The sequence below is a fragment of the Ciona robusta genome, chromosome 13, assembly GCF_009617815.1.
Source record: "Ciona robusta chromosome 13, ASM961781v2".
NCBI classification, from domain to species: domain Eukaryota; kingdom Metazoa; phylum Chordata; class Ascidiacea; order Phlebobranchia; family Cionidae; genus Ciona; species Ciona robusta.
Window position 1 is genome coordinate 1936882 of NC_143247.1, and position 25169 is coordinate 1962050.

The 25169-nt window shown below is 33.1% G+C and overlaps 2 protein-coding genes across 2 annotated transcripts; one reads left to right on the forward strand and one right to left on the reverse strand.

Annotated features, from left to right (window-relative positions):
- Positions 1–888: 888 nt before the first annotated feature.
- Positions 889–15417, reverse strand: LOC149725725 (guanine nucleotide-binding protein G(s) subunit alpha-like). The gene is made up of 13 exons (XM_089891617.1): positions 15211–15417; positions 14211–14377; positions 11792–11864; positions 7737–7791; positions 6779–6904; positions 5795–5892; positions 5240–5294; positions 4818–4891; positions 3768–3826; positions 3012–3132; positions 2350–2480; positions 1885–1952; positions 889–1698 (listed from the first exon to the last, which is right to left on the reverse strand). Exons 2-13 carry the CDS (start codon positions 14350–14352, stop codon positions 1555–1557), a joined length of 1146 nt encoding a protein of 381 aa, XP_089747743.1. The 5' UTR covers positions 14353–14377; positions 15211–15417; the 3' UTR covers positions 889–1554.
- Positions 15418–20038: 4621 nt separating this feature from the next.
- On the forward strand, positions 20039–24476 carry LOC149725726 (monocarboxylate transporter 13-like). Its single transcript, XM_089891579.1, has 4 exons — positions 20039–20719; positions 21378–21521; positions 21967–22713; positions 23214–24476. The coding sequence occupies exons 1-4, from the start codon at positions 20512–20514 to the stop codon at positions 23339–23341; spliced, it is 1227 nt and encodes a 408-aa protein (XP_089747705.1). The 5' UTR covers positions 20039–20511; the 3' UTR covers positions 23342–24476.
- Positions 24477–25169: the final 693 nt, after the last annotated feature.

Sequence of the window (25169 nt, forward strand, 5' to 3'; positions counted from 1 at the left end):
TGTTTAACAGCCACTCTTTCTAATACCTTTTATCCATAGCGTTTTTTACAACTGTCGTTTTGCTGGTGGTTCCCTTCTCTTCGTTGTTTTGATAATATGATATTCGTTATCGTTTTTGAAGAGATAAATACAAAAATATCTTACGAGTTACAAAGTATATATGTCACTTCGTAGGTGTTGCTTTTTTTATAGCTGATAATTTAGACAACCAATAAGTGACCGCTGAAATTGGAGCAATAAAAGACCGTTGTTAAATGTTTAAAACTCGATCAGGGTATTTGGATATTATGTGCTAAAGGTGTCCCATCTTTCCCCACTCTACTATACTGTATATTCTCAAATTTTGCCACTGACCTTTACATTTAAATTGTCTAAACCAGTTATAAGCCTTTTTTTGCTAAATATAAGTGGGGTGGGGAAGATGGGACACCTTTAGCTCATAATATCCAAATATCCTGATCGTGTTTTCGGTCTATGGGAGTTGTGAGGATACAGTTTAATAATTCTTTAAATATTCTTTGTTTACTACCAAATGTGACGAGAAAATAGAATGAAAAAGGTGTCCCATCTTTCCCCACCATACCATATAAACAATTTTTCCTGATTTTTTACTTTTAATTAGTCTAAACCAGTTCTAAGCCTTCTTTTGCTAAATAAAAAATAAAAAAATCGGAAAAACCGCCTTTTGGACGTTTTTTTTACTAATTTTGCTACTTTTAAAAAGGGATTTTTTTGATGTATATTTTCTATTTTTTCACTTTTAACCAGTCTGAACCAGTTCTAAGTCTTTTTTTTCTAATTGCAAGTGAATAAAACACAAAAAAACGGCATTTTTTGAAAACTTTTTTACTTATTTCACTCGTCTCGTCCCTAATAATTACAACAATATTAAAAAATAAGAAATATTCATTTACGATGGTGCTCGGAGTTTTTGCTTTTTCGGGACTGCGTGTGTGTATGGTTTAGCGCTGAAAATAGTGTTTCTATCGTGAACGTGTCACATTGTGGCGCCCGAGAGCTAAGTTTTTTAGCACCGGAGTGAGTATTGAGAAGCCTTAATTTTCCGGGTTTTGGGCCATTTTTTTAGGCTAGAAAATGCTCCCACGTTGGTAGGAAAAGAACTAAAATGCACAAGTGCCTAACGATGAACATTATGACGTTTTAAAAGCACACACAAAAGCGGGGGGGTGGGGGGACACGCGCTGGGCCGGACTGTACGAATTGTTTTTCGTAGTGGTTTAGGGGTAATAAGAGAAAAAATAATAATAATAATAACATTCATAATAATCATTTCAAAACGACGACGCATTTCGTGATTTTTTGAACAGGAAAACCAGCTTGAACGATTACCTAATTATGCCATTTCATCGAAAAAAAGGCGGCCGTCAGTGGGCGCCGCCGAGCAGGGCCCAATAAATAGACGATTTTTAGTTCGCGTCGTGCGGTTTTTGAAATCGGACCTCTGCAACAGTGAACAAAACGGCGCCTTTTGGGCAGGGCCCTTGACCGTTACGATTTCGGATTTCACTCTTAGAAATAAGAGCGTTTTTTCGATCACAATAATTCGTACTGTCGCAGGTGCATACGCTGTATGATATCGCGGCAATCTTGAAACACTTTACGAATGTTTTCCGTGTCTACAGCGCACGTGAAATGGGGGTAGCAGTAGTGGCGGCCTTCTCCGGTAGTGCTTATCCGCTGAAAAAGATGAAAATTAGATTTTTTTTTTTAAATTGGGAAGAATATAAACAATTTTTTTTTGTAAATTGGAAAAAAAGCAACAAATATTAATTGCAATAATCTGGCAAAAACGAGGAAAAAAAACCCAAACATTTTATTCGAATATTTTAAAAATAATTTTAAAAAATAAAAATAAGTACTTACTAAAAATTCATCGCGAATGAAGTATTTTGCTTTAGTGACATCAGGGTTTTCATTGTGGTTTACTGTAGCTGTAATTAATAAGTGAATGAATGAACGTAACTTTCTATACTTAAGCGGCAGGGTAATGATAGTCGTTATAACACGGGTGTTTTGTTTCATACACTTTGTGCCCGCTTTCAAGTTATGAATGTAACTTATTTATCCTTGCGTGGCAGGGCAATAACGTCTGTATTAGCTGTAACACAGGTGTTCTGTTTTAACTCTTGCCTGCTTTCAAGTTACCACATATGTAACTTAGTGTAAAAAAATTTTTGCAGACTTTTTGGTTTTATGTATGGCTGATAATTTAGACAACCCATTAGTAACCACTGGGTTGGAGCAATTGCCGTTAAGTGTCTTGCTCAAGGACACATACGCTCACAATAGTAGCAGCGGCGAGCCTTGAACCCTACACTGTAAACTTACCATCTGAAGGTATATCATATTTCTTAAACTCTGGAAAGTATGTTTCAACTTTTGATCGGCCCGTTGTGACTTTTTGGGTAAGAACGTCTTGTTTATTGAGAAACAGAATCACGGAGATCGTTTTCAGCCACCTGAGGGGAAAGAGAGTCAAATTATACCTCATGCTCGCTGTCGGGGTTAGGTTATAACATAGGTGTCTTTTTATACACCTCATGCTCACTGTCATGTTATAACATGGGTGTCTTCTTATACACCAGACACACATGGTGTATTCATACACCTCATGCTCACTGTCAAGTTATAACATGGGTGTCTTCTTATACACCAGACACACATGGTGAATTCATACACCACATGCTCACTGTCGAGTTATAACATGGGTGTCTTTTTATACACCAGACACACATGGTGTATTCATACACCTCATGCTCACTGTTGAGTTATAACATGGGTGTCTTTTTATACACCAGACACACATGATGTATTCATACACCTCATGCTCACTGTTGAGTTATAACATGAGTGTCTTCTTATACACCAGACACACATGGTGTATTCATACACCTCATGCTCACTGTCAAGTTATAACAGGAGTGTCTTCTTATACACCAGACACACATGGTGTATTCATACACCTCATGCTCACTGTCGAGTTAAAATACCTGTTATTCCATATGTTTCTAAACAGATCGAGAGCTTCTTTAAGTCTGTTTTGCCCTGTATCCTCACGTAGGGTCATGTCGTAACTGCTGCTTGCAACCACGAAGATAATGGCAGTCACATCTAAAAAAATTGTAAAAAATATTTTTTGTAAAAAAAAATTTGTAAAAAAAATAATTTTTTTAATCAGTCACTTAAAAAAAATTATCTCTAAAAATTGTTGGAGTAATTTTTTTGGCTTTAGCCTTGGGTGTATTTGTGTTTTTTTGCATACGAAATTCGGGGGTAAATTTTAAAATTTGGATCTTTACAAAAACACGTTTGTATGTAATTTTGGGTCAATTTTGGTAATGCACTTTTTTTTGGGGGGGGGGGGGGGTGATTGAATTAATTAAAAAATGATATAGTAGGGTGGGGAAAAATAGGACAGCTCAAAACATAATATCCAAATATCTTGATCGTGATTTTAAAAATTAAGAACAGTCTATGGGAGTCGTGAGGATACAGTTTTATAATTCTTTGAATGTTTTTTGTTTTCTACCAAATGGGACGAGAAAATAGAATAAAAATGTCTCCCATCTTCCCCCACCCTACTACATTATTTGTAAAAAAGAAAAACAGTTTACCATTTCTTTGTTTGTTTATTTTACTGACTAAATTTTAGTAAAAAAATGTATTTTAGGCGATTTTCAGTCGAAAATGGTAATAAATAGAGTTTCCTGTCATAAAATTTTACGACTAAACTGTTAAAAACGCACCGTTAAAACATTGAATCCATTTTCTTCTCTCTTCGCGCTGACCGCCGACATCAAACATGCTAAAAAAAAATAAAATTAATTAAAAACTTAAAATAAAAAAATTCCCCAAAAAAAATCAAGAAAATATTTTTTTTTAAACTATAGATCAAACAATTTAAAATTTATTGGTAAATATTGTCAAAAACTAGGAAAATAAATTAATAGTCATTGCACTAGCGTGGAGTGCATAAATTAAAATACAAAATGAAATAAATGGCTTGTTTAGGCATTACATAAAATAATTCTTTTTACAAGACACAAAAAAACGGATAAAATAAAAAAAATATTTTATTACAAAGTTACAATTAATTTTGTTTAGGCAGAAATACGTAATTCCTTTTAAAAAATGTCATTTTGTAAAGCAATTTGTAACTAGTTAGTAATTACTACATAGCAGACAAATATGTTCTCATAAATAGGGGTTGTATATATTACATGCCATGACTAAAGCGTCACTTACAAAATATAATGACAGCTTTTTGAGCAGGGCTAGTTTTTGTTAAAAAAATGATATTTTTTGGCAACTTTTCAGAATTTTTTTTTAGTATAAATATTTTAATATATATATATATATATGTATATGTACTATTGTACTAGAGAAAAACTTATATATAAATTAGTTTTACAGCCATAATGTATAGTACTGTAGGGTAAGATGGATACCATTAGCACATAATATCCCATATTTCCTGATGGTGTTTTTAAAATAACAACACTTTTATTTTAAGACTTGTGGCTTGTGGGGCTACGGTTATATAATTCTGTAAGTATTCTTTGTTTACTATTAAATGGGACGATAAAAGTGAATAAAATGATTTTAGCATTACCAACAGTCTATATTGTGATTTTTAAAAAACCAACAGTTTATGGGAGTCATGAGGATACAGTTTTATAATTCTTTGAATGTTCCTTGTTTACTACCAAATGGGACGCAAAAGTGAATAAAAACAAGTCCCATCTTACCCCACCCTACTATATTACTACTATAACATACTAGAACAATTTACTTACTGAAAATTGACTTTTTCGACGGAAAATTTGGTTTCAAAAATGCCCCTAGTCAGAACTCGGCAGCGTAACAGGTCCTAAAGGAAAAAAATTTTAAATAAATGAATGAATGTAACTTATTTATCCTTGTGTGGCAGGCAGGGCAGCCAATGACAGTTGTTATAACACGGGTGTTGTTTCATACACCTCGTGCCCGCTCACGAGTTACCACGTATGTAACTTTGTGGGTGATTTTGGATACTTTAGTTTTTATGTATGGCTGATAATTTGGACAACCCATTAGTGACCACTGGCTTTGAGCAATTGCCGTTAATCGTCTTGCCCAAGGACACACACGCCCATAATGGTAGCAGGGACGAGCCTTGAACCCATAACCTCAAAGTTAAGGCAGGCATGGTAATACGTTAAGAACATATTTAACTCACCTGGTCTGTAGGACTGTAATCTTTCAGCCGAATGGTTTTGATTTGGTCAAGGAAACTGTAAAAAAGAGGCATTTTGTAAAATGACTGACTTTAAATGAATATAACCTTTTTATTTTTGAATGGCGGGGTAATGATAGTCGTTATAACGCGGGTGTTCTGTTTCATACACCTCATGCCTGCTTACAAGTTACCATGTATTTAAGTTTATGGGCAACAATTTATTTGACTTGTTTAGGCATTACATAAAATAACTGACTTGTTTGGACATTACATAAAATAACTGACTTGTTTGGACATTACATGAAATAACGACTTTTTAGGCATTACATAAAATAACTGACTTGTTTAGGCATTACATGAAATAACGACTTTTTAGGCATTACATAAAACAACTGACTTGTTTAGGCATTAGATGAAAAAACTGACTTGTTTAGGCATTAGATGAAAAAACTGACTTGTTTGGACATTACATGAAATAACTGACTTGTTTAGGCATTAGATGAAATATATAACTATTTTTTTCCATATTACACAAATCAGAAAAAAGCTGCTTACTATTTTGCGCAGTCTATAAGCTGGTATTCGTTGCTTCGGTCGAAACATTTTTGGACGCCCGCATCTGACCACAGCTCTTCGATGGTGTCAAAAAAGCTCTGCAAAAAAAACAGGAAAAAAAGAGTTATTTTTGTTTTTTTAAATGAAATTTTTTAAAAAATTTTTTAGTAAAATTTTGGGAAAAAACATTAGAAAATTATTAAAAGTTCCGCGAATTTGACCCTGATCTGGTGCTCATAGAGTTGAACGATTCTTGTGTGAAGAAATACAGTAAGGATCTGGTGCTACGAAAACGTAACGGACAAAAATAAGTCCAACTAATTGTTGTATAAAAGATATCTATTTCGCCTAAATGGCTTCGTCGATCTCTTTCTAAATAGAAATAGCTAAAAGTGGATTTTTTTACAAAATATAAAAAAATATTAATTTTTAAGTTATAACTCTGTAGGTATATATGAGTTTTTTATGTACGGCTGATAATTTGGACAACCCATTAGTGACCACTGGGTTGGAGCAATTGCCGTTAAGTGTCTTGCCCTAGGACACACATACGCCCACAATGGTAGCAGCGACGAGCCTTGAACCCATTACCTCTGGGTCAAAAGCAGGCACGCTAAACACTTTGCCACGGCACCAGACTACATTTTAAAAAATTCAAAAAAATAAATTTATTATAAAGGTAACCTAACATATGCTAACATTTATTTCTTTCTAAAAATAGTTTTTAATTTCTTTGTTTGTTCATTTTACAATCTTAATTTGGTTAAAATTGAACAGTTAACTTTCAACACATAATAAAATGATGATATAAATTGAGTACTTTAAAAAAAATTGGCCAATTTTGATTTTTTATAGTATTAAAATTGGCAGTTTTGTGGTGACTGTTAAATGATATTGTTTCAATATACGTTTAAAAAAAAATTAAAACCACCAAAAAACACCAGATTTTAACCAAAAAACACCAGATTTTAACAAAAATCTCACCTCGTCGAAGTCTTCTTCTTCTTTATAATAAATAGCTTCATGTAGGATGTATTCCCGTCGTGCTGCATTGCTTTCTTTGTCAACTAACACAGGAGGTTCTAAGTCACCCATGGCCATCATAATTGCCTGTTGGAAAAAACACGAAATTATTTTTAAAAAATAAATAAAAAAAAATTTTTTTTGAAAATGATTTTTTTTAATTTGTGGAAAATGAAAATATTTACAATAATAGTAAAAAAAGGGTCAGGGCCCAGAGGTTATGGGTTCAAGGCTTATGTTGTTGCTGCCGTTGTGGGCGTATGTGTTTTTTGAAAAACAGTTTACGGCAATTGCTTCAACCCAGTGGTCACTAATAGGCTTTTTAATTGTCACATTCTATTCTATATGGATGAGGTCCTACAGTGAGGCACGCCATGGGACCTGAGATTTAGGCCAGAGTTGGCCCATTACCCCAACATTGTATATATACATTCTATTCTATATGGGTGAGGTCATACAGTGAGGCAAGCAATGGGACCTGAGATTTAGGCCAGAGTTGGCCCGTTACCCAACATTTTAAATGCGTTCTATTCTATATGGGTGAGGTCCTACAGTGAGGCATGCCATGGGACCTGAGATTTAGGTCAGAGTTGGCCCATTACCCCAACATTTTACTTTTACATGCATTCTATTCTATATGGGTGAGGTCATACAGTGAGGCATGCCATGGGACCTGAGATTTAGGTCAGAGTTGGCCCATTACCCCAACATTTTACTTTTACATGCATTCTATTCTATATGGGTGAGGTCATACAGTGAGGCATGCCATGGGACCTGAGATTTAGGTCAGAGTTGGCCCATTACCCCAACATTTTACTTTTACATGCATTCTATTCTATATGGGTGAGGTCCTACAGTGAGGCACGCCCTGGGGTCTAAGATTAAGACCAATAAATTAAGTTAACAACTAAATACTTACCACCATAGCATCTCTCATATTTTTCTTAATGTCAACTATTTTATTTCTTTTCTCTCTGCAAAAAAAAGGAAACTTTTTAGAAAAAGAACAATTCATAAAGAGTACAACAAAATTTGCTGATATATTTATATATATAAATTTTTTGGTTTAAAATGTCGGTGTTAATTTAGCAATAGGATATTTTTTTGCATTTAAATGAAAAAAATGACAGTAAAAAATACTGTTTTCCTTTTTTTTTTTATGAAAATAGAAACAAAAAAATAAGTTAAAACATAACACTTTTGTATTTCTTTTAAAAAAGTACTGAAAACTAAATTTGTGAAAGCTTTTTTTATAAAAAATTATAAATGGAGACAGTTTTTGGCACAATTTTGAGCCTAAAAGTAAAAGAAAAACAGTTTTGCAGAGTTTGTGTTGAAAAAAAAACAAAGTTTCATTAATATAATGTGTGTAAAGAGACAGTTTTTGGCAAAAACAGGACCGTTTTAAAAGTAAAAGTAAAATAGAATAGGATTTTGTACCATTGCTATAAAAAAGTACAAAAAAACATAGTTTTACTGCAGTTTTAGGCAAAAATTGTTAGGCTATATTCAGGAATTGGGCAAATGGCCTACTATTTTAAACAGGTATATAAACAAATACATTGCTAAAATGAATATTTCATTTAGAAATTTTAACTGTTGCCCTAGTTTTATTTTAAAAACCTAAAAAAATTAAGAACTTCAAAACCAATAAGTTATATAAATGTTAAAATGTACATTGAAAAGCCATTTGTTTTTGAGCATGAACTAAATACATAAAGATACATGTAAAACGCTATGCCAGTTCTAAATTTAGAATTCTAGCTTGTAGAACTACTTCAAAACGTGTAGTATTGATTCAGCATAATCAATGTGAAGGCCTATAAAACGCGCTTTATGTGTGTACGTATGATAGCGGTTATAACTTTCGCAATACGGCAGGTCGCAGGTGTATGACTCTATTACATACACTGCCTTTGTGAAAAGCAGACTGTGTCATAATCCGCCAGCAGAGAGAGCACTGCTCCTTTCTTTCTCTTTATTAAGAGCGCGCGCGATCGGAGGAGGTTATTTTTAGACCTAAGTCTATATATAGACCTGCATGTGTGTGTATACGCGCGCGCACGAGTCTGCAATGTACACAACCGTTATACTGTTCTAGCGTATAGGCTATACCAAACAAAGCTTTTAGAAATAGCGCGTACGGTATAAAACGCTTCTACAAGAGGTCTTTAAACAATACGTTTAAGGCGGCATTTATTTTTGGCCGCAGTAGGAAATGGTCTATTTTTAGATCGCGCTGAAAATGCTATACGCGAAAATTGAAGGCCCGTTTAAAACCGTTTTTAAACCTTTCAAATGAACGAAAATTTGGACCAATAAAAAGGCTATTTTGTGTTTAGTATAGTAGGGTAATACGGAACATGTTTTTACGCGGTTTTCTCGTCCAATTTGGTAGTAAACAAAGAATATTTACAGAATTATAAAACCGTTTCCTCACGGTCCAAAAAAGCGTTGGTAATTGTTAAAAACACGATAAAAAATATGGGATATTATGTGCTAACGATGTCCTATCTTACCCCACAGTACTATATATCTACACGCGCGTAAACGGGTCTACTTTTTGTCGGCTAGAACATGCATTATTTAATAGGGAATCGCATAGCGTCTATCTGGCAGAGCGGTACTTTTGGACCAGAAAACGGCCTAATTTAAAGCAATTTTCTTAAAATAGCACTGCGAACTTTTTTGGCAATGCATTTTGCGTTCATAAACGTAAAACTAAATAAGTGCCATTATTTCTAAATTACTAAAACGTGTTTTATTAAACACTAACAGACGTTGTTACAGTAGCTAAAACGTAGCTGTAACTTTTTGACCGTTTTTAAACTAAAATAGCGTTGTTAATTGTCAAAACACGATCAGGAAATATGGGATATTATGTGCTAACGGTTTCCATTTTACCCTAAAGTAACATACGTGTTTTAACCTGCAAATATAAATACAGTGACCAAAACGTAACCGTATGTTTTTCCCGTTTTCGTTTTAGTACACACGCAAAAGCTACTAAATTTGGAAAGATTAAATAACATATGTATGCCAAAAACCAAAAACTAGTCTTATTTTAAATATAAAAGCTAAAATTTACTGCATACTTTTGCCCGTTTTCGTTTCAACGCATAATATACTCAAATACGTGTAAATAGGCTTACCCCAAAACATTTTTTTTGTATATTATAAAATTTACTGCATATTTTTGCCCGTTTTTGCGCATAATATACTAGAAAACGTGTTGGCGTCTGACGCGCAAAAGGAAAGCGCGCTCCTGCAAAAAAGAGAAGCCGTCTCTAAATAAAACCGTAAGAGTACAGGCTATTTTTAGACCGTATTGATCGAGCAGTATCCTTTCTGGTTTCGATCTTACGCGTTTAAAATTGATACCACCAAGAATCTAGATAGATATATACTGAAAACGGGATAATATGCTTTTGTATAAGATTCTGTATAGTGTATACAAATTGGAGGACTTTCAATTTTAAATTTTGAATTTTTAAAATAAAATGCTTAAATTTAAAAAGACTTTTTTTAAATATGACTGTTTTATTCAAAAATATTCAAAAAAAATTTTTGTGAATGCTTTTGTATGGTGTATAAAAATTGGGCAAATTTTCAATTTTTTAATTTTTAAAAACAATAATGCTTGAATTTAAGAAGACCTAATTAAATATGACTGTTTTATTTAAAAGTAAGACTTTTTTGTATGAGATTCTGCATAGTGTATATAAATTGGGCAAATTTTTAATTTTAAATTTTTAAAATAAAATTATTCAATTTAAAAAGACCCATTTAAATTAGACTGTTTTATTTAAATAAGATTTTTTGTAAATGCTTTTGAATGGTGTATAAGAATTGGGAAAATACTAAATTTAAAATGTTGATTTTTTAAAAGTAAAATGCTTAAATTTAAAAGACCTATTCTAAATGTGACTGTTTTATGGTCCTATTAAAATGTGTCCAAAATTAACAGTATTGGCTGATTTTTAAAGAACTGGTTTAATCCAAAATTGTGATACCATTTAAAAATGCTTTTCAAATTCAATGTGTGCCCTTTTTAAAATTGTAGTCAAACTAAAATAATGTACTTGTTTAATTTAAAATAATTCTGTTATTTAAAAGTGCTTTCCAAATTAAAAAGTGTGGCCCCATTAGAAAATGCAGGCCAATATTAATATATATATATTTATATAATATTATATTTGAATAGTATCCATCTTACCCCACAGTACTATATAAGTAAAATACAATTTATGCAAAAAAGGCATTTTTCTTTACTACCAAATGGGACGAGAAAATTTTTAAAAAAATGTCCCATCTTCCCCCACCCTACTTTACCTAATTGTTTTACAGGTTTAGCGGCAATAGTAAATGTAATGTGTCGGTTATTTTACATGAAGCTTAACTACTCTACTTTACATATGGTCCAAATAAGGTATAGTACTTAGAACTAACACAGCAAAAACTAAGCAACTCAATGTATCTAGAGCTATTATGACATCACAATTAGGTTTATGATGTCACAAAAAGGTCATTTTTATTTAACACTAAAAACTGGAGCATTAGTTTTAGAAGTATTTTTAATGAATAATAATTTTTAAATTTTATATAATGTGGTAAAATGGTTTATTATAGTAGGGTGGCGGTCGGGGTAAGATGGTCAATTTTTTATTGTTTGATTTAGTAGCAAACAAAGAATATTTACATAGTTATGTAATCTAGCATACAACTTCAAAAGAATACTTGAATAAAACAGTATGTATATTTGTAAAGATAATATCCAAATATCCTGATCGTGTTTTAAACAATTAACAACAGTCTATGGGAGTCGTGAGGATACTTTATTATAATTCCTTGAATGTTCTTTGTTTACTATCAAACAGAAAGTGGAAATAGAATGAAAAGGTGTCCCGTCTTCCCCCACCTTAAGACGTCCCATCTCCCCCACCCTACTATATACATATATATAAAGATACTCACTCTGGGGTGAAGCCATTTACATGAAGAATTCTCATTTGTTTTACGATTGTGCTCTTACCAGATTCTCCAGCCCCTATAAAAACACAAGAGCTATTAAATTAAGTCACAAATTTTGAAATCTATAAAAAGTATAAAAAAATATCAAATTTTAGTATATAGTACTGTAGGGTAAGATGAATACCGTTAACACATAAAATCCCATATTTTTTAATGTTTTAACAATTAACAACGCTTTTTTGGACCGTGAGGATACGGTTTTATAATTCTGTAAATATTCTTTATTTACTACCAAATTGGACGAAAAAAATCCCAAATAAAAACCAAAAAAAATAAATAAAAAAATAATCACCCACAAAGTTCATAAGCGGGCAGGAGGTGTATAAAACAGACCACCCATGTTATAAAGACTGTCGTTACCCTCGCCAAAGTTAAGTAAGTTAAATTCAATTATTCATTTTTTCCTGACAGTTCTATTTGATAAGTATGATGTAGGAGTTCTATTTTTACTTTAAAATACAAGTTATGGCAGCTTATTTTGGCAATTTAAATTAATCTTGCTTGCTGTTGTCAAAACAACCTATGCAAACGGACTGGTAACTCAACAGCCGCAAAATGTGAGAAAAAATAGATTCAAATCTGTCACTTTAAACGCTTCATTAAACATGTAATGAACTGAAACCAGGAAAATGCATATGCGAAGGAATGTGACTTGCTTTATACTCCGAAAAACGACAGTCGTTATAACATGAGCGTTCTGTTTCATACACCTTGTGCCAGTTTATGAGTTACAATTTATATTACTTTGTGGGTGATTGTTTTTTGGTTTAATGAATGAATGTAACTTGCTTTATACTCCGTGGTCGGAAAACGACAGTCGTTATAACATGAGTGTTCTGTTTCATACACCTTGTGCTTGTTTATGAGTTACAATTTATGTAACTTTGTGGGTGATTTTTGTTTTTTTGTATGGCTGATAATTTGGACAACCCATTAGTGACCACTGGGTTAGAGCAACTGCTGTTAAGTGTCTTGCTGTGAACTATATAACTAATATAGCAGCAGAAATGCTCACAAGTTACTAAACATTTGATTTTGATTATAAAACATTATAATATAATAGTTTAATACTGTGGGGTAAGATGGTTACTGTTAGCACATAAAATCCCATATTTTTTAATGTGTTTTAACAATTAACAACGCTCTTTTAGAGTCGTGAGAATACGGTTAAATATTTCTGTAAATATTCTTTGTTTACTACCAAATGGGGCGATAAGAGAAAGGCATGTACCATATTACCCCCACCTGTTATATTAACATTATGAAAAATTTACTTTTTAATAGGGCAAATATATATATATATAAGCCAAATGGGACGAAAAAAAAAGAAGCATGTACCACATTACCCCAACCAACCTACTGTATTAACATTATGAAAAATGTTACTTAAAAGGACAAACAATCCTATATATATATAGCCTATAGGGTAACATTTGAGGTTTTAACATACATTTATATACTAATAGTTATACTAGGTGTTATAAATGGAGCTTGTACTAAAACATATGTATAACAGAGACTATTTCTTGGAAATTGTCAGTGCAAATGGGTGCGTTTCGACAGTTAAAAGAAATGTAGGCGCAAGACAGATACTATAATGCAATTATGTGTAACAGATGCCTTAAATAAAATGGTTTTATATATATATATATATGTATATGTATGTAAGCTTTTTTTGGTAAATCTGAAAATTCGAAAAAATACATAGTGTGCATTTTTTTATTGCATTTTTAAAAAAGGATATATATGTATTGGTGTATAATACATACATAGGCCTAATATACAAACATTACCTAATTCATATGCTACCTACATACTGTGGTTTTTAGTGGAAAAGCGAGCACGAGGTGTATGAAACAGAACACCACTGTTAAACTATAAGAATGTCGCAGAGCGAGGATAAGTAAATTAGACATATTTGTTCGGCAAATTTGGGAAATTTTGCTTACCTAATAATAAAAGAAAATATTTGTATGAAACAGAACACTCGTGTTTTAACGAATGTCGTTTTCCCGCCACGCGAGGATAAATGAGTTACAATTTAGTATTTTTTAGCTGTATGAAACAGAACACCCGTGTTATAACAACTGCCGTTGCCCCGCCATATAAATTTTACTTTAAAAATAATAACAGCCACTGCGTGTATGAAACAGAACAGCCGTGTTTTAACGAATGTCGTCGCCCATCACGCGAGGATAAACAAGTTACATTCATTTTATCACACAAAGTTACATAGATGGTAACTTGTAAGCAGGCACGAGGTTTATGAAACAGAACACCCGTGGTATAACGACTGTCCCTGCCCAACCCCAAAAAATCGTACAACTTTTTTAAGATTTTTTTTCGGAAAACTTTTTCTTACCTAATAGCAACAATCGGTGTGTGCTTCTGTACTCATGCTTGTCTTTATTAATTTGCTCAGTGATTAATTTGTTGGTTCGTTTCCCTTCTTTTACATCTTCACTGCTCTGGTCGTGTTGAGAACAAAAGCAACCCATTGGCATTATCGACTTTTTTCGAGAAAGCCACCTAAAAAAACTTTTTTAAATAAATTTAAAATTTTTACACACACATAATGTAGTATAGTACGTAGGGATGCACATTACAGAATAATTAGGTATTCTAGGATATCCTAGAATACTTTAATTCGAATCTAGAATTCCGAATCTAGAATTTCGAATCTTTTTATATTTATAGGAAAAAAAAATTTTACCCACAAAAGTCAGTTTATTGACCCTTTCATAACAGCCTTGTTGGATCTTGAGTTGTAAAATGATCAAAAATTGTACTATTGGTAGTTTTTGCGTCATGAAACGTATAGCAGGCTATGAAAAGACGTTACGAAACGTTTACTCTCGAAAGTCCCACAAACACAAAAATATTTTTTTTCAAAATTAATAACTTTCAAAAATTGTTAATATAGTATATGAGATGAAGTGTAATGACGTCATTAAACAGAATACCGAATCCCGTAATTAGATTCGAATACAAAAGGATTCGAATCTCATGGATTCGAATCTCATGGATTCGAAATTCTGTAATGTGCATCCCTAATAGTACGGTGGGGAAAGATGGGACACCTTTTCATTCCATTTTCTTGTCCAATTACCTCAAATTTTTACACACACATATATATAGTAGGGTGGGGGAAGATGGGACACCTTTAGCACATAATATCCAAATATCCTAATCGCTTTTTATGTGCTTAAGGTGTCCCATCTTACCCCACAGTACTATATATTCTATTTCATCTGGGCTAGCCATGGGAGCTGAGATTTATACCAGAATTGGTCCATTATATCTTAAACAAATACCTAAAATTAAAAAAAAAATAAAAATAAAATGAATAAATAGAACCTTACCAGAGTAATAGCGTTTTATTGACTCACGATGGGAAATTAAGTTGTTATATGCTGTAGGATAGTCAGTGTATTCCTGGACACGAGGCTCTCTTTTCACAAGGGAAGTAGCAACCTTATTTATCCAGTAATAAGCAACAGAAATTCATAACAGCAAAATTTGGGGGCTAAATTTGAACGCAGAATTGACCTATTTTTGCAAAAACCACTGGAAAAAAAACAAGTTGAAATTTCTTTTTTTTCGGTTTTCGAAATGTTGCGTTTTTTATGTTTTTTTTAGTAAAATCTGTGGTGATTTAAAAAAAAAACATTAAAAAAACAACATAACAGCAAAACTTAAAAATTTAAACGCAGAATTGACGTGTTTTTGCAAAAACTACTGGAAAAACTGGAACAAGTCAAAATTGTTTTTTTTACGGCTGAAAACTGACAAAATACAGGTTTCTATACAATAGTGGACATAAGGAAACTAAAAAAAATGCTAAAATTGACAAAATACAGACCTAAGGTATTAAATACACTGTTAAACTGTTTTGACACCATTAAAAATTAACATAAAATTATTTACACTTAAAACTGCATCAATTGTAAAAATTTGAGCCTAGACTTATTTGTTAAACTGCTTAAAACTGATAAAATATTGGTTATTAAACAATATAGACACCGCTGAAACTAAAAAATTAAACTTTTTACACATAAAACTTAAATTAATTGCAAAAATATGAGCCTGGACTATTAAAAAGTCTGTTAAACTGCTTAAAACTAACAAAATATTGGTTATTAAACAATATAGACACCACTAAAAATTAAATTAAAATTGTTTACACAAAAAAATGGCATTTTTGCCAAAATTTGGGCCTGAATTTTATAATAGACTGCTAAAAACTTACAAAATACTGGTTATTAAACAATATAGACACCGCTAAAACTAAAAATTAAACTATTTACACTTAAAACTGACATTAATTGCCAAAATTTGGGCCTGAATTTTATAATAGACTGCTAAAAACTTACAAAATACTGGTTAATAAACAGTATATACAGTGCTGAAACTAAAAATTAAACTATTTACACTTAAAACTGACATTAATTGCCAAAATTTGGGCCTGAATTTTATAATAGACTGCTAAAAACTTACAAAATACTGGTTAATAAACAGTATATACAGTGCTAAATTTTGTAAAATGAAATCCCTATAACAAAGTGACATTAAAAGGCTTATAGCAGATGTCAAACTAATAAAAATGACTCATAATGTCTGTATAAGCAGAGTGATTCATTACATAGAACTACTGGGAAATTTGACTTGAATAATAATGTAGTTTAAATACTATAGTATGTTTAGTACTGTGGGGTAAGATGGACACTGTTAGCACATAACATCCCATATTTTTTATCGTGTTTTTAAAATAACAACCCTTTTATTTAAAGACTTGTGGGGCTACGGTTATATAATTCTGTAAATATTCTTTGTTTACTATTAAATGGGACGATAAAATAATAAAACATGTCCCATCTTACCCCACGCTACTTTTTTCTGTTTGTTTTTCCAGTAAACTTAGGCGTCAAACCTGGGGTGGCAGGGTAGGCAGGCCAACCGTGGAATTTTCTACACTACATTAATCAGTAAACATTTCAACCAATAAGTTAGATTTGTTTCATAAGAATGCATGTCTAACTATCCCTGCCTCCCCTGTGTTTTAAAAAGTTTGGTGCCTATTTAAATAAAGACAATTTCAGTAAAAAAACTTTATATATATATATTTATATATTGTTTTTGAATCTTTTTATATGTTCCACACAAATCTAAGAAAGTTTTTCTAATTATCTCCACAAAAAAACAGCGCTAAAAAAATTGCAACAGAAAAATATTTTTGAAACCCTGCAGTTGTAGGCTGCATAAAAACTAAAAACTGATTTTTTTAATTTCCGTTTTGAAAAAAACAGCTGTCAAAACAAACTGAAATTTCTTTGAATGTATTTTTTATGAGAGCTACTGAAAGACTTTAAAACATAGAAAACTCCTTATATTTTTATTACTGCCTGCTGGGGGTCTATTATTATATACAAAAATAAAGGACTAAAATTCGAAATTAAAATGTTTGTAAATTGTACAAAAATATATTTTGTCGCAAATTTTTGCGTTTTTTGTTTAAATAAACAAAGTTATTAAAACTTGCTATGGATAAAAGGTGTTGAAATGAGCGTCATTAAAAAAACGAAATAATAAGCATTTCAACTGGCTAATAAGCTATTTATTTAAACAAAGTAAAAAAGGTATCAACAGCAAAACAACAGTCGTTAAAACACGCTATGGATAAAAGGTGTTGAAAAAGCGTCAGTTAAAAAGCGTGGCTGTTTTACCCAAGTTTATATTATATAACACTTATAGCTCTGAATTTAGAAACTATTACAAATGTGTGATCCCTATAGATTTATTCTTTTCTATGTGCCATCTGCTAATTAGGAGGTTTTATACCGTTTATTCTTTCATCACAAAACAAAAAAAAAACATTTTTTAACCTTTTTCCCGCAATATTTAGGCTGTTTTAAAAAAAAAACATTTTTTAACCTTTTTCCCGCAATATTTATGCTGTTTTAAAAAATAAACATTTTTTAACCTTTTTTTCTTGCAACATTTATGTTGTTTTACATATTGGTCTGATGCTCTGATTTATAATTTAAAACATAAGTGTTTTGTCTCTGATTCATAATTTTCTATTTATCTATACAGTAAAGGAGATCAAGTAATTAAAACAACGAAGGGAAGGGAATTAGCAGCAAAACTACAGTCGTTAAAACCTGCTACGGGTAAAAACTACTTGAGTAAAAGTCTCAAATAAAAGCGTGGCTGCTAAACCTAAAATACAGTATAAACTAACTCAAATTTAGTTTTTAATTGAAACAACGAAAAGACAGGAATTAGCAGCAAAACAACAGTTGTAAAACGCTGTAAAGAACTTATGGCTATGAAAAGGTAACAGGCAAAGATCAAATTGGTTGGACTTGACTTTTGTCTGTTACGTTTTCGTAGCACCAGATCCTTACTGTATTTCTTTACACAGGAATCGTTCAACTCTATGAGCACCAGATCAGGGTCAGATTCGCGGAATTTATTACAGTTACTTTACAATGTTGGGCAAATTTAGTCGATAACTACAAATACAGTTACAACAACTGTTAAAACAGTCCACAACTTGCAAATTGGACATGCTAATTTAAAAAATGCCTCATGCTCACTGTCAAGCTACCTTGTCTTATACGCACTGCGTATTTTGCGCAAAAACTGTCGCTTTTATAAAGTATAACTATCTTCGCTGACAGTTACATTATATTAAATCTAAAATTATATATTTACGACTGCTATTATATGGTAAAAACAGAGAAAAAGAGAGTAATTTTGAATTTTCCATTTTGCCCTCATTCAACTGCCTAGTAAGGCACATAAAAACTGCCTAAACCGTTTTCAGCTCAATTTAATACAGCAGTTACTATAAAAGTAACCAAAATTGGGCTAATTTGGCAATAAAATAACATTTACGTAAGCTAAATTGGAATTTTTAGACAGATTACACTAAAGCATGATAAACGGTATATTTTCTGCCTAGAAAACTGTAAAATAGACAAGTTTTCATGTGAAAAACTGACTTTAAACGTTGTTGGTCCATTAAAATATCAAAAAATTCTAAACTGTGTAGTATACAGAACGTTTTAGAACGAAGAAAACAAAAAAAACGACCACTTTCTACTAAAGCCTAACAAAGACTGTTGTAACGACTTTTTAAGGCTAATGTTCACTTTTATACTGTATATTATAATACTGTATGTTAAACTTTGCATTTCTGACGCTAAAAACCGCAGTAAAACTGAAAAATAAAGCCAAAACAAACGAAAAAACTTTCACAGGCTAAATATTACACCTTTTGTGCGGGCGGGGTTTGGTCACGTGACCATTAATCTCGGTTCCAGAACTTGGTAAATATTACGTCAGGACAAACTAATAATATACTTGTCAAGAACAAAAAAGCATTTTGTGCAAAAATTTTTACCAAATTTGCCCCAAAAAAACTTTAAATTAGTTAAATACGCAAATGCATGCTTCATTCAAAAAAATGGTTTCTATTTTGGCTGCGGAACTGAAATTTTGAACGTACTTAATAGAGCGTAAAATGCTAGAAAGTTTTAGTAAAATTTTTGCAAGTTATTATATAAGATCAAAATTTATTTTATTTGTTTCAAATTATTTAAAACATACAGAATATGTTCGATCTTTTCAAAAACCTGAAGATAAATAATTAAACGCAATTAAAAGTGAATCCACCTAGCGGACGTTTTATTTTCATTGGGTCGAGGTTGTAGGATTGGCAACTATAATTTAATTTTAGTAATAAAAAGAATGAATGTTACTTATTTACCCTTGCGTCGCAGGGCAACTTTAAAAGTTATAACACGGGTCTTTTCTTTTATACCCCCCTTGTGTCCGCTTACAAGTTTGTATTTAAACAGTTGTCCACCACAAATAAATACATAAAGTCTAAATTATTATACAGTCATACAGAAAAATATATTCATTCACTGAGTTACATAGGCAAGTACAAGGTGTATGAAATAAGATATCGTTTTATAACAACCGCTGTGTATGAAACAGAACACCTGCGTTGTGCATGGCGACTGTCTTACCCCACCACGCGGGGATAAATAAGCTACATTTATTAATTTGTTACTATATTTTGACCGGTTTACCTGTCTGTATTAAGCCGAGACGATAAGGTTTTTGACAGAGTATGTGTAGCCATGGCCTACTCAATACATTGAGTAGGCCATGGTGTAGCCTACATAAGAAAGACACTTGACTGCAATTGTCCCAACCAAGTTTTGTTATGAGTTATCAAAACTGTCAGTAATACAATAAAAAACACAGTGAAATCACCCTATTTAATCTATAAGCGGGCACAAGGTGTATGAAGCAGACCACCTGTAACAAATGTTTTTACCCTGCCACACGAGGATAAACAAATTAAATTCATTCATTAACGTAGTACAGTTACATTCATTCTTTTGTGTTATAACAGTTGTCGTGCCCACCACGCGAGGATAAATAATAAGTTACATTCATTTATTCATAAAAGCAAGCACAATGTGTATGAAACAGAACACCCGCGTTCTAAAACGACTGTCATAACCCCACCCAGCGAGTTACAAATAAAGCTAGGCTTACAAAACCATTCGGTCGCAAAACAAACATGAAGGCAAACATGACTGTCTTGCATTATCGTTTATTAAAACTACTAGTACAGTTACCTCATGTCTCAGAATAAGCCCTCAGTAGAACCCCCAAACGGGGGATGGGGCTGGTGTATCGTCGGCGCTTTATTTTTAAGTATGGGGTTAGGCTTTGGAAACTATTCTTGCTCGTCAATTCTGTTTCAAGCAATTATGATCGATTTAGATTTGCCCATTGGACAGCTAACTTGGATAGCATGCGGTTTTCAGCTGGGTCGTTCTTTAGGCAGTAAGTTTTATATAGGTTATTTTTTGTTGTTAGCCTATTAAAAAATATGTTGTTTTGGCCATATAATTTGTAATGTCAAAATATGGGTTATTTTTTGCCTTTGCGTGTTACTTTTATTGCTAATATAGTACTGTAGGATAAGAAAGATACAGTTAGCACATAATATTTTCATTTTATGACCGTGTTTTTAACAATTAATAAAAGTCTATGGGAGTCGTGAGGACACAGTTTTATAATTCTTTGAATGTTTTGTTTACTACCAAATGGGACGAGAAAATAAAATACAAAGGTGTTCCATCTTCTCCCACCCTACTATATTCAATATGTCGTCTAAGTAAATATGATTTTCGTTATCGTACCTAAAAATACTAATAAATGAATGTAAATTGCTTTATCTTCGCGTCACCGAAAAACGACAGTCGTTATAACACGGTGTTCTGTTTCATAAACCTCCAGCTTACGAGTTACCATGAATGTAACTTTGTAGGTATTATTTTAGGGGAACGTCTTATGTATGGCTGATCATTTGGACAACCAGTTAGTGACCACTGGGTTGGAGCAATTACCACAAGTGTCTTGCCCCAAAACACATATATAGGGCAAAAAAGGTATCACAAAACATACGATAGGTTAATGTTTAACTATTATTTCATTGCAGGCTTGGCCATGCCAGTATTTGCTACACGTTTTGGCTACCGGGCGCCTTGTATGGTTATTTGGCTGGCCAGTGGTATATCATATGCGTCTACGAGTTTGCTGTATACCCCTATTGTGATATACATATGCCTTGGATTTTTCTTGGGTAAGAATAATAGGCGCAAATGAATGAATGAATGAATGAATGAATGAATGAATGAATGAATGAATGAATGAATGAATGAATGAATGAATGAATGAATGAATGAATGAATGAATGAATGAATGAATGAATGAATGAATGAATGAATGAATGAATGAATGAATGAATGAATTTAACTTACTTTTCCTCGCATGGCCGGAAAACGACAGTCGTTATAACACGGGTTTTCTGCTTCATACACCTCGTGCCAGCTTACGAGTTACCACATATGTAACTTTGTGGGTGATTATTTGTTTGGGTTTTCTTTGTTTAGCTGATAATTTGGACAACCCATTAGTGACTACTGGGTTGGAGTAAGTGACCACTGGAATTGTTTTAAGTGTTCCAGTCTACTATATAACTATATAGATTACTTAACAAATTACAAACAAAACCATTATTTCTACAGGATTTGCAAGCGGAAATACATCAGTGTTATGCCCTGTTCTGATTAACCGTTACTTTACCACGAAAACGACTATCGCATTAAGCATTAGTCAAATCGGTGTTTCTTTAAGCACTCTCATTCTAGCGCCTGTAACTCAATTATTAATTGATAATTACGCATGGCGAGGCGCTGTGCTCATTTTAGGCGGTTTTATTTTAAACGCTGTTGTGGCTGGCTCTCTTTTCCGGCCAATTAATTTGAAAACTGATAACGCAGAAGTACAGTCGTTAAGTTTTGCCCCGGCGAAAAGAGTTCTGAAAAAGCCGCTTTTTTGGGCCGCTTTAATATACTTAGGGGCCCCAATAATAGCCTCTTGTTTTGCAATAGTATTTAGTGTTCCTTTTGCTAAGAGAAATATAGGGGCTTCTGGAATACACTCTGCGCTTGTACTTTCAGTATACAGTTTTGCCGGAATTATTGGGAAGTTATTTTTCGGGGCAATTGGGGACAAATTTCGGGACAAAGTCGTAATTATTTCAATGATTAGTCTATTTTGTTCAGGCACGCTTTTAGGCGCGATTTGGTTCGTAGAAATTTACTCTGTTTTAGTCATTCTTATAGGGGTGTACTCTTTCTTTACGTCGCCGATACATGTTTTGTATTTTCATTTAATTGGTTCAGTTGTCGAGAAAAATGATTTCAAATGGGCCATGAGTTTCATCATGTTTATAACCGCTATGTTCCTGGTTGGAGTCCTACCCTTGGCAGGTGAATATAATTTGAATATTTGTTTACGATTGAATGAATGTAACTTATTTATACTTGAGTGGTAGGGAAATGACAGTCGTTATAACACGGGTGTTCTGTTTCATACACCTTATGCCTGCTTATAAGTTATCACGTGTGTAACTTTGTAGGTGATAATTTTTAATGAATAAACGAATGTAACTTATTTATCCTCGCGGAGCGGGGCAATGATAGTTGTTATACCATGAGTGTCTGTTTCATACACCTTGTTCCCGCTTATCAGTTACCGAATATGTAACTAGGTTCGATGCTACCGTTGTATTTGTGTGTGATCTTATGGGCAACTTTTTAGCTATACCCAAAAAATCACCAGTAAGTTATGTGGTAACTCGTAAGCGGGCACGAAGTGAATGAAACATAACACCCGTGTTCTAACAACTGTCGTTTTCCGGCCAAGCGAGGAAAAGGTGTCCAATCTTTCCCCACCCTACTATATCAAAGTATGCGTTTTTCTTTCGCAGGTCTTTTAGTAGATGCTCTGAGCGATGTACGGATAATGTTCGTAATTTCGGCTTGTCTATACTACACTTCTGTTTTAATGCATATACCCATTTTACTAAAAGCTAAAACTTCAACTAACAATAAATAAAATTAATCAATATCGTCCAGTTTTAATGCTTTTTTCTCGAGTTCTCTCGTTTTGCTTTTTTTCTCTCCACTTCTCTCGAATTCAAGTATAGTATTTACTATTTTCCAAACTTACTGTGGTTTTCTTTGTTTTTATTTATTTATATTGTGTTTTATTTGGATAAAAACAGTCCAAAAACACCAATTTACAATATTACAATATGAGGGTTAAAAAAAAATAGGCACAAGGTGTATGAAACAGAACAACGTCGTTATAACGACTGTCGTTTCCCATCTGCAAGAATAAATAAATTTCTTTTATTCTGCTACCATTGTGGGCGTATGTGTCCTTGGGAAAGACACTTAACGGCAATTGCTCCAACCTAGTGGTCACTAATGGGTTGTCTAAATTATCGGCCGGACATAAAAACCGAAAAAACAAATAGTAATCACACAAAGTTACACACGTGGTAACTCGTAAGCGGGCACGAAGCGTATGAAACAGAACACCCGTGTTATAACGACTGTCGTTTTCCGGCCATGCGAAAATAAAGCAATTTACATTCAATGGAAAAAAACATTTTTTTAAAGCAATGCAATATACTAGAACAGTTTAACTACGGGTACAGTCGTACAACTTTCCAATTTTCGCAATCTTTTTGGTCATTTTCTTCATTTTCGTTTACTTTTGTACATAGTATCCTGTCATTCGGACATGTTGGTCCCCTGTCCTGATAAAACTCTACCGATTCCGGGACTAGGCAGAACGACTGTACATATCCAGGCTTGGGAAAATCCGAAATTTCTTTTAAATTCGCCGATTTGTATTTTTCCACTAATTTCTGGTAATTTTCCATTTCACCCTGTTGGGGTCCTACGCTGACCGCATATTTGATGTCACCCGGCCACGCTTGAAAGGACGTGACGTCATCAGTTTTAACCACGTGACCTTCGACTCGCACAGACCTTTTAATTTCCGCCCAATAAAACGTAGCAGCGACTGCCGAATTCTCTTCCATTTGCGCGGATTTTTTGCTGTTTTTTTGGCAAGCAAAATGAAACCCTTTTTCGTCCGGCCTCCCCAGCGCCACTATGCGGCAACTTGGTTTACAATTAGCGCCGCAAGTGGCGAGCATCATTAGAAACGGGTCAGTTACTCCACATCGAAATGCTTCTCCATACCATTCCTGAAAAACTTGCATGGGGTGTTTTTCCTTTATACTCTCAGGAGTCAGAAATCCAACATTTAAAACAGTTTGTTTTCTTGTTTTTCCCTCTTCTGGTGTTTCAGAACTTTTCTGGGCAGAGCTTGACAGTTGCCCCATTTTAAAATACTGTATTTTTTACCTAACAGTTTAAATGCATGACACTGTTTAAATAAAAACTGTTTTATTACAGTACTGTAGGGTAAGACGGACACCGTTAGCACCTAAATCCTATATTTCTGATCGTGTTTTTAATAATTAGCAACGCTCTTTAAGAGTCGTGGGGCGACTGCTATATAATTCTGTAAATATTCTTTATTTACTACCAAATGGGACGAGAAAATACAATGAAAACACCGTCTTACCCCACCCTACTATACACAATTATTACTTATAAATCGTTATAGTTTCTTAATAAAAAATTAGCCCCCATCCGCAGAACAACTATATAAGTCTGGCCCCTAATAGGTTGTCTAAATTATCAGCCATACAGAAGAAACAGTCATCCACAATGCTAAATACGTGGTAACTCGTAAGCAGGCACGAGGTGTATGTAACAGAACGCTCGTGTTATAACGACTGTCGTTTCCGGCCACGCGAGTATATGCAAGTAACATTTATATTTATGCAATTACTAGACACGTT